This window comes from Fulmarus glacialis, unplaced genomic scaffold, assembly GCF_000690835.1.
Source record: "Fulmarus glacialis isolate BGI_N327 unplaced genomic scaffold, ASM69083v1 scaffold12503, whole genome shotgun sequence".
Lineage (NCBI taxonomy): Eukaryota > Metazoa > Chordata > Aves > Procellariiformes > Procellariidae > Fulmarus > Fulmarus glacialis.
In genome coordinates, this window is record NW_009202334.1 from 1,193 (window position 1) to 13,739 (window position 12,547).

Consider the following 12,547-nt stretch of genomic DNA (forward strand, 5'->3'; position numbering starts at 1 on the left):
AAAAGAAGCTTTTGTCTTCTGGACAAGAAGTTTGTTGGGTTTACTTAGTCCTCCTTAAGAGGATGTACTGCTGAGAAAGTAAAACTCAAGCCTGGTTAAACCCTTCGCAAGAGTGATACGGGGACGTGGAGGGGGATCCGGGACTTCTCCCACCTCAGTAACACGGCATTAGCTGCTTTATTTGTTGGGGATTACTTTTATTCTTTTGTATTAAAAATGCATGTGGATGTGTTTTGTGTGTATTATTTTAATGCCTAGTGAATGTCAGAGGGTTCTTTCTGTGCACACAATGAGAATTTTTGAAATCCAAGTTGAAAACTTGGGTGAAAGTTTCATTGAAAGGAAATTAATCTGCCCAGGATGAGTTTAACATTGCTGTTAAATGCGTTACGTTATCACCTCAGTCGTCTTCCCAAGGGTTAGTGGCCATATTAATTATGCGGTTATCTCTGGGTCTGGTATCTCTGCTGCCTTGTACCTAAACGCTGCTTTTTAGACCTGGGCGGAGAGCACAGTCTGGAGGCTTGGAATTCATTTTCTCTCTCCCCCCGGTTTTTCCCTCATCAGGCAAGGACAATAGACTCCACCGGGCTGTCTTCTCAGCTGCCTTTGTTCTCAGGCTGTTTGTCTTGGGGTTGATGTTATCAAACATCTCTGTAGCTGAATGGGTTTAATACTTCTTTTGGCCGTGTGGTGAAGGAAAGTGGCCAGTCGACTTCAGCTTCTGCGATTTTTGTTAAAAGCTTGCGTTCTGATACTCGCTGGCAGTTCGGCAGGAGCTGTAGGTGTGACGGGTTGTGAGGAAGCCGAGCACCTGTATTTGCGCCGTCCCCAATAGCTGGAGAAGTGACTGGCGTGCAAGAAGGAAGGCCCATTTGTATTTATATTGAAACCTAGCTATAAAGGCGATTTAAATATTATTTCTGAATTATGAAAGGGGTCACGAGACGCGAAAGAGACTTTCTTTGAGGCGTATGTTGCAGCTAGATACTTCTTCCCCCTGACTTCAGTGGAAGTTAGGCACCTAACTGCTGGCTGCCCTTGAAAATCGGCGCGGTTAGGTAAAACGCCGCCCGCCCTCCGTGGGAAACCTCAGCTCCCCCTTTTATAGGTTGCTCACCACGCTTCAAGTGTGTTTTCAACTGAGCAAAAGATGTAATTCTCTGTTTTGATTAGACATTAGGATGGATTCTGTGTTAATGGTGTAATTAACATTGTCTCTTCCTGGTGAGAAGAGGGGAAGAAAAAGCAGCAAACACTGGAAGAGCTCCAAAAAGGCAAAATTAGCACGTGTGGTGTAGCTTGTACTAAAATGCTGTTAAAAACAATGTGCTTTTCATGGGATCGGGTGGCCGCCTGTTGTGTAAGCTGGGCGAGTCAGTGAGTGGTACTTGTATTCGATGTTGTTCCTACTGTTCAGGATCTGTATGCTCTAAAATCACCCTTTTTTTCTACCTTTTGGATGGATTCCATTACTAGATTTTATAGAAGCGTGCTAACTCAAGAAGGAACTTTTATCCCCCCCATATAAAATATGCTTTTGATAGAGCTGAAGGTGCTTACAGTTCCTATAAGCGACGCAGAATTTTGAATTTTAAGGGCTGCATGTTTTTATCACAGTTTACTCCTACTGATGACTGAGCGTGACACTTAAATGAAATATATCGCCAGAACTTGCACATTTCTTTCTGAATCTTATGCACTAACCTGCTATTACTGAAGTGCGATCCAGTTCTCCGTAAGTCTTGGCATCTTTCTCGGCCTTTCCTGTTGGCGTTCACTCGTTCTTTCTTCTTCCGTTTCAGAAAACATGCCTTGAACTGCCACAGAATGAAGCCTGCTCTTTTCAGCGTGCTGTGTGAGATCAAGGAGAAAACAGGTGCGTTGGTGTCTTTTCTGGCCTCAGCTTTCCAAAAAAAAACCCCTCATTCAGTCATCAGCTCTGCTCTCATTTAATGCGGCCTGTATTTTCCCTGATAGATTCTACAACTTAAGGCTATTTTTTTTGGCTTAATAGTCTTCTGTAAGCTGGAAATTGTTTTGATGTGCTTTTTATAATGCTGTCTGTGTTTGGAGAAACAATGGTGCTTATTTGAGCAAGTGTTTTGGTTGTGTGTATGTGAAGAATCTAGAGGTTGGGGTTTTTTGATGTCTGGCTAGATACCTAGAGAATGCTGAATAATCCTGCTATGTTGTTATGCTCTTTTTTCCCTTTAAGGAATTGCAACCAAAATTGTGGCGGTAGTAAGAGTTCAAAGTTGACAAATAACTGTATTACAGAGAAAAAGAGACAGTAAGGCAGAACGCTTGGGGGTATTGGAAAACACGGCAGTAGCAGGAAATGGAGTTGGTGATCACGCAGCTTTCTGTGAGGAGCAGAAGCACTGGGGGCAAATGGATTTCAGTTTTGAATCGCCCAGTATATGCTCATACCTGAACGCTTAAGGAATGTTGTTTGAATATCTAGTTTCTATAAACTATAGTGGATTTCGGTGGTTTTTTAGATATTAACTACTTTTATTATACATAACTAAAATGGTGGTGTTTTTCTTTTGTTTTTTTTTTTAAAGTTTTAGTTGTATTACCATTTAACATCCTAAACCTGCGTTTGTATTATTTTTTCTAAAAGCGTATCGAAACTTGCAGCGCTCTTCATTGTATTGCCAAGCGAGGGACCCGACAGTGCCGTCCTCTGCGGCGCTCTTGTCATCGAAGCTTTGAGGCAGACATTACAGTTCCTTTCTGGAGAGTTTGGTCGCATGTATTGTGTTCTCATGATAGCGGTTTGCTTCTGAAGAAAAATGTTATGGTACTAAGTGTGTGTGTGTGTGTGCTGTCTGGGTGTGCTTTTATGTCTGTCTGTCCTTCGAGGATTTCTGGCCTTAAGGAGGGTCTTTCCTCTGTTTTTCTTTTCCACATTGAAAGCTGCCTTCTGTGTTTTATTGATTGGAACTGCGACTTCTCTCAGCTAAATACACTTGCAGGAACAGACTCTGGTATCGTGGTTATGCTGGATTTGTTTTGGTCTCGCAGGTTTTTGAATGTCTGATGGTCTGTCTATTCCTTATTTAAATTATGGGGAGCAGATGTTATGGCTTCAAGCAAACAAAAGCCTGGACATACTGTAGCACAAGGTTTTGGGCTTTCTTTGTGACCCAGCCACACACAAGCTTCTTTTCTAGCTCGGAAATCGGTTTCAAACATGTTCCTCCCCCCCCATCTTTCTTTCGTTCTTTGTTGGAGCGCTAGTATCATTCACAATAGCTCAGGGTAAGCTGTACGCCTTTGCAGTGGGCAGCCAGCTGAAAGGGGCTGAAAAATTCTCCCCAATTGTGTTTATTAATTAAAAAGAAATTACAAATGACTCTCTGTAATTTAAATAGATTTGGCCACATTTAATATTTTGTTCAAGCCCTGTTCCGCACCCCACACCCCAATGATTTTAATTTTTTTTAATTTTAAACCAGTTACGGGAAAAACAGGTATTTTATTTTCACGTCTTAAATACCTGCCTGCTAATCCAATAAAGCCTACTTAGGTTTTTTGGGAACTCACAGAAGCATTTGGAGCATTTTTAATCTATGCAGCAGATAGGGGTTTTGCTGGTTGGGTTACGCTTCGGATATGATTCAAGCTGTATGAATTCAAACATGGCATAATTCTATCTTAAAATCAGAATTAAACATCTGCAGTGTTAAAGATGCATGCTTTTGGTGCTGAATATTAAATTTCAGAGTTTTTCTTCTTGGCTGATTATACCATGCTAGGAAGACACTAGTCTGTGATGGGCTTCAGGCCCCTTGGGGCAGGGAAAGTGTATTTCTACCCACTTTGGTGGAACACGCTGCACAGTGGGAGTCTGATTCTGTATTTCTGGCCTGTGGTAGGGAATGTGTTTGTTGCAGCATCGTAACATGGAGTACTGTTTTTTATTGTTTCTTGTCGTTGCTAGCTGCAACCCTCTGTCCTTCCTTTAACGTGCTGGCACTCGGCTACGTTAATTCAACGGGTACCTTTTCATTCGGTTATAAAACTTGGCAAGCGGCGTGGCCGAAGAACACGCTTTCTCTTTGTTGCTGAGTTTGTTGACATTCTTACGTAGCCAAGTCTCGTTCCTCAGTGCTCGGAGCCCCGCTGGCTTTTGTCTTCTGTTTCCATTCTCTCTCTCTCTCTCTCTCTCCCCCTGAGTGTACAAGACTGTCTTGGATTTGGAGAAAGCGCTCTCCTGTGACAATGCTGTGAGAGCAGCTGAGCCAGCAGTGATGTCGTTCTCTGTAGTGGGGTGCTCGGGAGGCTGGTATCCCCACGCAGGACTGCTAGCTGAAAAATGGGGTGTCTCGTGCAGGTGAAAAAACTGCTTCATAGTGCCTGGGGGTGTGTGTGGTATTTTGGTAGCATTAAGAAGCAGTTCAGAAGGGGTTCATGGTTGCTTTAGGTGACCTGCTATTAAAAAAATATGCTCCTGCCTTCTCACCTAACAGTGTGACCTGTGGAGTGCCAAATCGAGGAAACCCTTCTGTCTGAATAAAACATCAGGAGTCAGTATTTAGCATGAGTTGTAGGATAAATATTTGCAAATGTAACATAGGTGATGGGATCATCTGGGAAAAAGAGACATGGATGAGGAGGGGCGCGGGTCCAGGACCCAACTGCCTACTTCCTTGCACGCTGCATGGGTATTTTATACTTCATACAGGGCTGTTCGTTTCTGGCCCTAATATGGCAGGTTTTAGTTCTAACTTTGTATATTCTATACCCAATAGACGCATTTATCGTGCTGTTCTTGCTCTGTTGTGTGTTACCGTGCGTTACTTGCTCTGTGAAGGAAAATCTGGAAAGGAAAGCAAGTCTAAACAAAGTGTGTATCACTTATTTTGGTACCAGTGATCTTGTACAGTTCATTACAGAACTGCAAATCTTTAATTAATGAGATGTAAATATATTGTAGTGATTGCATTTGCATACTGAGTGAGGCTTCAGCACCTTAGGTTGTGATGTATTTTAATTAAAGATTAATTAGAAATGATGGGAATTTCATTTTGCTTAGTATAATTATTTTACATATTTGATGAATATCTGGTAGGTGATGTGCCAGAGAATGCACAATATTATATTGGTGCATCTGACAGGAGTGAGTCTTCAGGCTTTTTGAACCAGTGTGGGATATTTCTTCAACATCCATGAAAGTGATGGATTGTGAAGGATTTAAGTGTGAAGGATTTTACCGTTACGCAAGGACTTTCTAAATTATGCTTAAAACACTGACTGCGCCATAACTGGTTATGCCATAAATCCAGTCTCTTAGCGTCTTTAGTATTAATAGAGTTGTCATCTGTTCTTAAACCATTGTGGGAACTTCAAAAATTTAATGGCCAAAAGGCTAAGAGAGGTAAGCTTTCTAGAGAACCGTTCTCCTTGAAGTATTGTGAGCCAGTAGGTAACAAGCAGTGTGTAAGGACAGGCGTATGTAACGAGTCAGTGTTGACCAAGATGCTTTTTTTTATTGTGGTAACTTTTTTTTTTCCCCTTTGGAGTCCTTTTTGTTTAATGAAATTTAGTTCTTCCAGACGGCAAACTGCTTGTGTAATTTTCAGGACTGTACGCAGAAATGGGTGACGCCTGATCCACAGAGCGTGCCGAAAGCTCGCAGGGTAGATGCAGCTACCCTGACAAAACTCTTAGTGCTACGGCATGTACTTCGGGAATTGCTTTTACCAGACTGTCAAAAGAGACTTGCAGAAGCTGGTGTGAGCGCAACGTTCCTGCAGCTGCAATGGTTTTGCTCTCCCGTTGCACCATCTTTTGAGATGACCAGCTCTGGAAGGTTGGTAGATGAACAATTGCAGCTCTTGTACTTGGAAATCGGAACTGGCCGCTACTTGCAGCAAACAGAGTTATGGATTTTCTGAACAGGTAGTTTTGAGTGAATCCAATGTAACTTATGATCTGTACAAATATTATCATTAGGAGCAAAAATAAAGTTGAAGCAAAAGGTATCCATTCCAGGAGAATGATGGCTTAAATTTAAAAATAATATCTGTGGCAATGATTTTTAAACTCGTGTTTTAGCCATCACGCATATTAAGATGCAATTATGCCAAAAGTTTAAAATCAGCCTGATTGAGCGGGTTGGACAGACCGAGCTTCTTGCACTCATCGATTCTTAGGTCTGTTACCTTTGAGAGAGTTTATTAAATAAAAGTTTGAGCTACTAGGTTGGAAATGCAGTTTACGAGACGTTGATGATGGTTAACTTCTTTCTAGTTTCTTGTAACTTACTAGAGCCAGCCACCCAGAGTCTTCCCTCAGATTGGGAAGGTGCTTTATACGTGCTTTTCAGCAGTCAACTTGAGATGAGCTTTTGAGTAATTGATGATAACTAATGTCTAATTACCATAATTAGACAAGTGACATAAAATTAAGCTGCAGCTGGGAGCTTGACTTCAACATGAGGTGCTCTGATATGCATCATAATGTGCATAACAAGATGTTTGGCAGAAGCACATTCAAATAAGAAGGTGACACCAAAATATCTGTTCCACTGAATTTACACTTGCCAGTCCAAGTAGTTTAATCTTGTTTTATCAAAAAGACTGAGGAGCAAATGGCCACTGGAGAACTCTCTGCTGGGTCTCCTGGAAAAAAGGAGAACTGGCGATTTTTAAAAACAAAAAACCACCAACAAATAAAAACCCCACCTTTTTTCTGTGTTTGCTTCATTTCTTGTAACATTCACTCAGTAAAGGGTGTATGCAGTAGGTGGTCTGCTATTTTTTTAAAAAGGTATTAATTTTAATTCCATAATGAGTTAGAAAAGCCACTAATTTTTAAAATAGTCAACACTTTCCTCATTGTTGTCTTAGCTTGAGTTCAACAGTTACCCGTGTACTTCGTTGTAGCTCCTATTGCCTTACCTTTCTCCACGAGCAAAAAGACTGGGGATGTTCTGGAGAAGACCTGGATTGCTGTGACAGAGCGAAGGTCTGCAGCCACTCCAAAGCTCTCTTTTCTTCAGAATTGTGTCGTAATTTCTGTATAGCCTGCAAAATACTAAGTTCAGCAATGTGATTGTAAGTTTAGGCTGCTTGTATGTTCAAAATTATTTTTTTTTTTAGATGAGCTATTCTTTTGCCTACAAAATGCTGAAAATTATTATAAATGCATATGTTTAATGTCTCTGTACATATACATTGTTCTGCCCTCATACTAGAATCCTTGCATAACAAGAGATCTTTGGTAGGGAACATAATATCCCGTTAACCTGCCAATTACAATTTGGAAAAGGTAATTTGAATTTTGTAACTTCACAAGGTTAAGACCAACTGTTCATCAAACTAAAATTGTCTAGCAATTAAAATCAAATTAAAAGCCAGAAGCTGTCGGGCATTTTTGGTATTGATGCAATATCTTGTGAGTTCTTACGCTTTTTAAAAAAGGAAATTCATAATAAATTGTCAAAAAATTAGGGAAATTAAGTTTTTAAAATAAATTTGGAATCAAATTTGAATAATCTGAGCATACATACTGCTGCAGTCTGGGTTTGTTGAATATAAGCTTAAGGAAACTGGCTTCTGATGCATTTTTTCATGTTGTTTCAGATTTTGATACATTTTAATAGATTTTAAAATTCAGCACTGTTAAGACTTCAGTTTGTAGCCTGCCGCTGTATAGCGTAGTTGTATCCTTGGCATATGAAGCGGATGAGGTCAAACTCATGCCTTGTGTACAGATTCCAATGGGATCTTAGGATAGTGTGGTGTTCATTTCCATCCCTGGCCACAGAGGCATAGCGGTTGTCCCAGCAGCTCAGGCTGTTTGTCCATCCACCGTTGTCTGTCTGCACCAGCTAGTGCTGAACGCTGTTGAGGACCGTGGAAGGAGCCAGGCAGCAGGCTGATACGCTCCGTAAGAACCTCGTGCTAATTTTTATAGACTGCTAAAACGATTTCTAAATGTAGTATAAACTAGTATGACCCCGAGCAGTCTTATTATCTGTGTGCATTTGAAAACTCGCCTTATGTTTTGGTGTTTCTCGATCTGAACAACGTCCTGTTTGTTTTGATGTGTTGCCTTGTGGCTTCGTTAAACGCTGCCTTTTGTTTTTCTTGAGCTCAAGACCTGATGAAACCGCTGAAGGGCGTTTAAATGCTTTGCCAGAATTGAAGTGGATGCTCTTTCCTGTTTCGGAAATAATCTTTTGATTCCCCCTTTATATTTGTCTAGTGTTAAGTATTCGCGGTATTCAGGAAGAAGATCCCCCAGATGCTCAACTAATGAGACTAGATAACATGTTGCTGGCAGAGGGTGTCTCCGGGCCCGAGAAAAGAGGAAGAGGAGGACCGATGGCTGTAGCAGCAACATCAGGTGGCTGTCCAAATGACAATAGCATTGAACACTCTGACTACAGGGCCAAGCTGTCACAGATCCGACAGATATACCACTCTGAGCTAGAGAAATATGAACAGGTGATCTTTCTGCATGGAAGAGTTTTTATCATCTCAATTAAAAATAACCGTTTTTTCCTTTGGTGTCGGTTTTAAGAACAGAACAGGAAGTATAATGAATTCAGGTGAACGCGAGGATATCAAATCCAGTTGAAAACTTATCTCAGTGTTACCGAAGTAAGGTGAAGATCGAGGGACTGGACATCAAACTAAAGATAATAAATGTCTCGTTTATCTTTGTTGCTGTTTTTTAAGAGTAAATAAAGTAAAGCTAAAACATGGAAACTCCTCTAAAGTTTTTTTGGATATATATTCTTGTTGGGGAAACGAATTCTGGGGTATTTTATTGTTTGTCAATACAAATGTGTGTATTTTCAGGCCTGCAGCGAGTTCACCACCCACGTTATGAACCTGCTTAGGGAACAGAGTAGAACAAGACCGATTTCGCCAAAAGAAATAGAGCGCATGGTGAACATAATCCACGGCAAATTCAGCACCATCCAGATGCAACTGAAGCAGAGCACGTGCGAGGCAGTAATGATCCTGCGTTCACGCTTTCTTGATGCAAGGTACGAGAAAACACCATCTAGCGATAACTGACGTTTAAGCCTGAACTTCTTTTGTTGCTTGATGCCAGTGATGGCGTAAGAAATCTCAAGTCTGTCATTCCCAGTGTTGGTCTAGCTTAAATATTAAGAATTCACCACCCGTTTTGCTTGCTAGGGTATACTTGCACATCAACATCTATTTAATTCCACTCAATTCTTACGTTCTCCTTCAAACCAAATGTATTTTAGAGGAAAAGAGAAGCCAATGGTGTGCTCTAGCCGGTCTACGCTATAACACCATTAAAATAGGAATAAATAATATTTTTATAGGCGTAAACGACGTAACTTCAGCAAGCAGGCCACAGAAGTACTGAATGAATATTTTTACTCGCACCTGAGTAATCCTTACCCCAGTGAAGAGGCCAAAGAAGAGCTAGCAAAGAAAGGTGGCATCACGGTTTCACAGGTATGAAGTGTTTTATCTGGAATTAAGTGACTTTTTTTGCCTTGAACAATGTTTTTTTTCCCCCATAGTTAGCAACAGGCTTCGGTTACCAGTACTCTAAATAGGATTTAGGTTATTCTGAAGGGTTTAATAGTAGGTATTTTCTGCTTGAAGCCTAGTTTAAAACATATCCTATGCTGGTAACTTCCAAATACAGTGGAAAATGTAATAATTTGATCAAATGCTAACAGCGATATGTGTCTCCAGGTTTCCAACTGGTTTGGTAACAAAAGAATTCGATACAAAAAGAACATGGGGAAGTTTCAAGAAGAAGCTAATATTTATGCCGCAAAAACAGCAGTGGATGCAACTAATGTCGTGGCTCAAGGCAACCAGGCAAATTCTCCGTCAACACCAAATTCAGGTGAGTGAGAGTGCCGGTGAAGAGCTTGTCTGCTTGAAAGTCTCTAATTATTTCTTGTGACAATTAGCACCACGGAATACCAGTGTTTGAAACGGTCGTAGGATTTCTTTTTCTTTTAAACTTCAATAATGTAATACTCATTGAAGAACTATTTTTGGTGGGTTTTATTTCTCATTAAAACATGTTCTTTTTTTTTTTTTTTTTTTTCAGCTTCCTCTGGCTCTTTTAAGATGACAAATTCTGGAGATTCGTTTATAAACTTGCAGTCATTGACTTCCTACCAGAGCTCCCCAGTGGGAGCCAATGTGCAGTCGCAGGTCAGTAAGGAAAAAAAAAAACCCCAACATACTTTCAGCAGAGAGATAAATGTTAAAATCCCATTTCTCTGTCCTTTATATGGTTGAACAGGTTGCCCAGGGAGGTTGTGGAGTCTCTGTCCTTGGAGATATTCAAACCCCAACCTGCTCTAACTGACCCTGCTTTGAACAGCAGGGTTGGATTAGACAATCTTATTTGTTTGTTTTTAAAGTAGATTCTCTTAATACCAGATAGGGATGGATTTTTCTGTGTCTGGCCAGCACTGGCTAGGATGCAAGAAAGACTAGAGTCAAATTTCTCAAAAGAGTCAAGAAACAAACCTGCTCAAATGTGTATTTTCTCTTGGAACTGGAATTTTCTCTTACAGAATTAACCGACACCTAAATTAATCTACTGCTGTTCTTCTATCCCTTTAGATTTACATTAATGAATCAGTATTTCCTCATTTTAGAGTCAGTCTTATTCCATATAAGTAGAACTTTGCATAGGATTTGTGGTTAACAGCATTGTTAAATTCATTTTAAGCTTTCTGCTGAATTTCTAAATCCGTCTGAACTGCATAAAATCTGTTCCTCTGTCGTAAAAGCTCTAGGTGATACGCATACTAGGCTTTAATTTTGCTTGATAATGAACTAGCTAGGTATAGCTCAGTTAATAGCAAGAACTGCAAAGAAAACTTGCCTTCCTGCAAGAAAACCTGCCCCTTGTTTAAAGAATTTTTGGCCCGATAGATATGTACCACCTACTACTGCATTTCTTTAACTTGACTTTTTATCCTTATTGTTCTCCTTGTGTGGGATCTTGTTCTAGATGGATTCCTTACACCATGTCATACACCAGACAGGAAGATATGACACAATTGTGGGGAATCCTCTGTATACGACGCAGCGCATAGATGTAAGATGTACTGAGGTATTACTAGAAACACAAATTCTGCCCGAGATGGGTTAATGATCTGGGAATAAATGTTGACTGCTTTATTCCCCCCGACATCTCTGATGTGGGGATAGGAAAAAGCTGGAAAAGATGTAGTGTAATACAGCCTTTCCCTCCCAGAGGCTGGGTTTAAAATTTGGGCTTTGGCCACCAGAAAATTTGTGCACTTTAGTTAATTCTTGCCGTAAGGAGATGGCACTAGGAATAAGAGTAACACTATAAAATCGGTGTGGGGGAGAAGAGGTTTTATGGGATGTTTGTGGACTGTGCTTTGCCAGAGCTGATATGTAGTTATTTCCTTTCAAAAGCACTGTCGCCTGTAAGGTGTGAACATACAAAGGCATACTTGTTGTCTGCAAGTAGTTTCTTAAGGATTTAATGAAATGATGTATTTATTCTCCCTTCAGGCTAATGGCAGCTGGCAGGATGCTACCACCCCTTCATCAATCACTTCACCTGCTGGAGACCCTGGAAGTGTTAATTCAGATGCGTCTAATTAAGTTTTTAGGACCTATTGATGAGAGGAAAGAGGTCATTAGTGTAATTTGTCAATGTTGCTCTTTTGCCAATACTATTGTTTATACAACTTGACACACAGCTAATTACCTCAGAAAAAACCCTGGAACCAATAGAAGATTGTGATTACAATGATACCTCTCTACCTCTCAGCCTCACGCAGTTGAGTTCTTTTTACTTATGCCCATTGGGATGTGAAATTGTTTTAAAAGAACTTGCTTCATTTTCCTAACCAAATTCATTTTTTTAAATATGGATTTTATGGTAAGAATCTGAAAGTGTCTCTTCTAGAACTTGGCGTTTGTCTCAAGTTTTACAGCTTAAGAAAATTGACTTATTTTAATTTCCATAAAGTTTTTTACTATGAAATTTCTGTTCTAGTTGATAGCTACTAACAGTTAAACCCCCTGTATTGTAATTGTATGCGTTCTCTGTATTGTAATTTTGTATAGGAAAATAAGCTTTTCTTAACTAGAATTCATTCTGAGCTAATTAATCAGAACGTTGCTTTACCAAAACTCTCACTGGACTTTGCTCTCGGGTAGGACCTCCCATCCTGTGTCATTCCACGTAATTCTAATTTAATGTCTAGTGAAAAAAAAAAACCAACAAAACCACCTGACTTCCCCATGGATAATAGTTTTTTGTGCATTTCTGCAGCTGTTAACAGAGAGTCCACCCTTTTCAGTTGAGATTTTATCAAAGATAATAAACTTCCAAAGCCTTTTTTTTTTTTTTTTTTGTTTTGTTTTTTCCTTTCTGCCTTTCCTCTCAGCTTTCCTCACCTGGGCTTCGAGGCGGCGGGGCTTCCCTGAGGGGATGAGGGAGCGGCAGGGCTCCCTCACGGGAGGGCGGGAAACGGGGGCGGGAGGGGCGAGGCGGCCTCTGCGCATGCGCCTGCCTCAGGGCCAGCGGC

At 40.5% G+C, this 12,547-nt stretch overlaps 1 protein-coding gene across 1 annotated transcript; it reads left to right on the plus strand.

Moving 5' to 3' along the window:
* The first annotated feature begins 1,812 nt into the window (after window positions 1-1,812).
* PBX4 (pre-B-cell leukemia homeobox 4) lies at window positions 1,813-11,615 on the plus strand. Its single transcript, XM_009574252.1, has 8 exons — window positions 1,813-1,879; window positions 8,224-8,465; window positions 8,823-9,013; window positions 9,323-9,458; window positions 9,705-9,861; window positions 10,072-10,178; window positions 10,990-11,076; window positions 11,523-11,615. Exons 1-8 carry the CDS (start codon window positions 1,831-1,833, stop codon window positions 11,613-11,615), a joined length of 1,062 nt encoding a protein of 353 aa, XP_009572547.1. The 5' UTR covers window positions 1,813-1,830.
* Window positions 11,616-12,547: the final 932 nt, after the last annotated feature.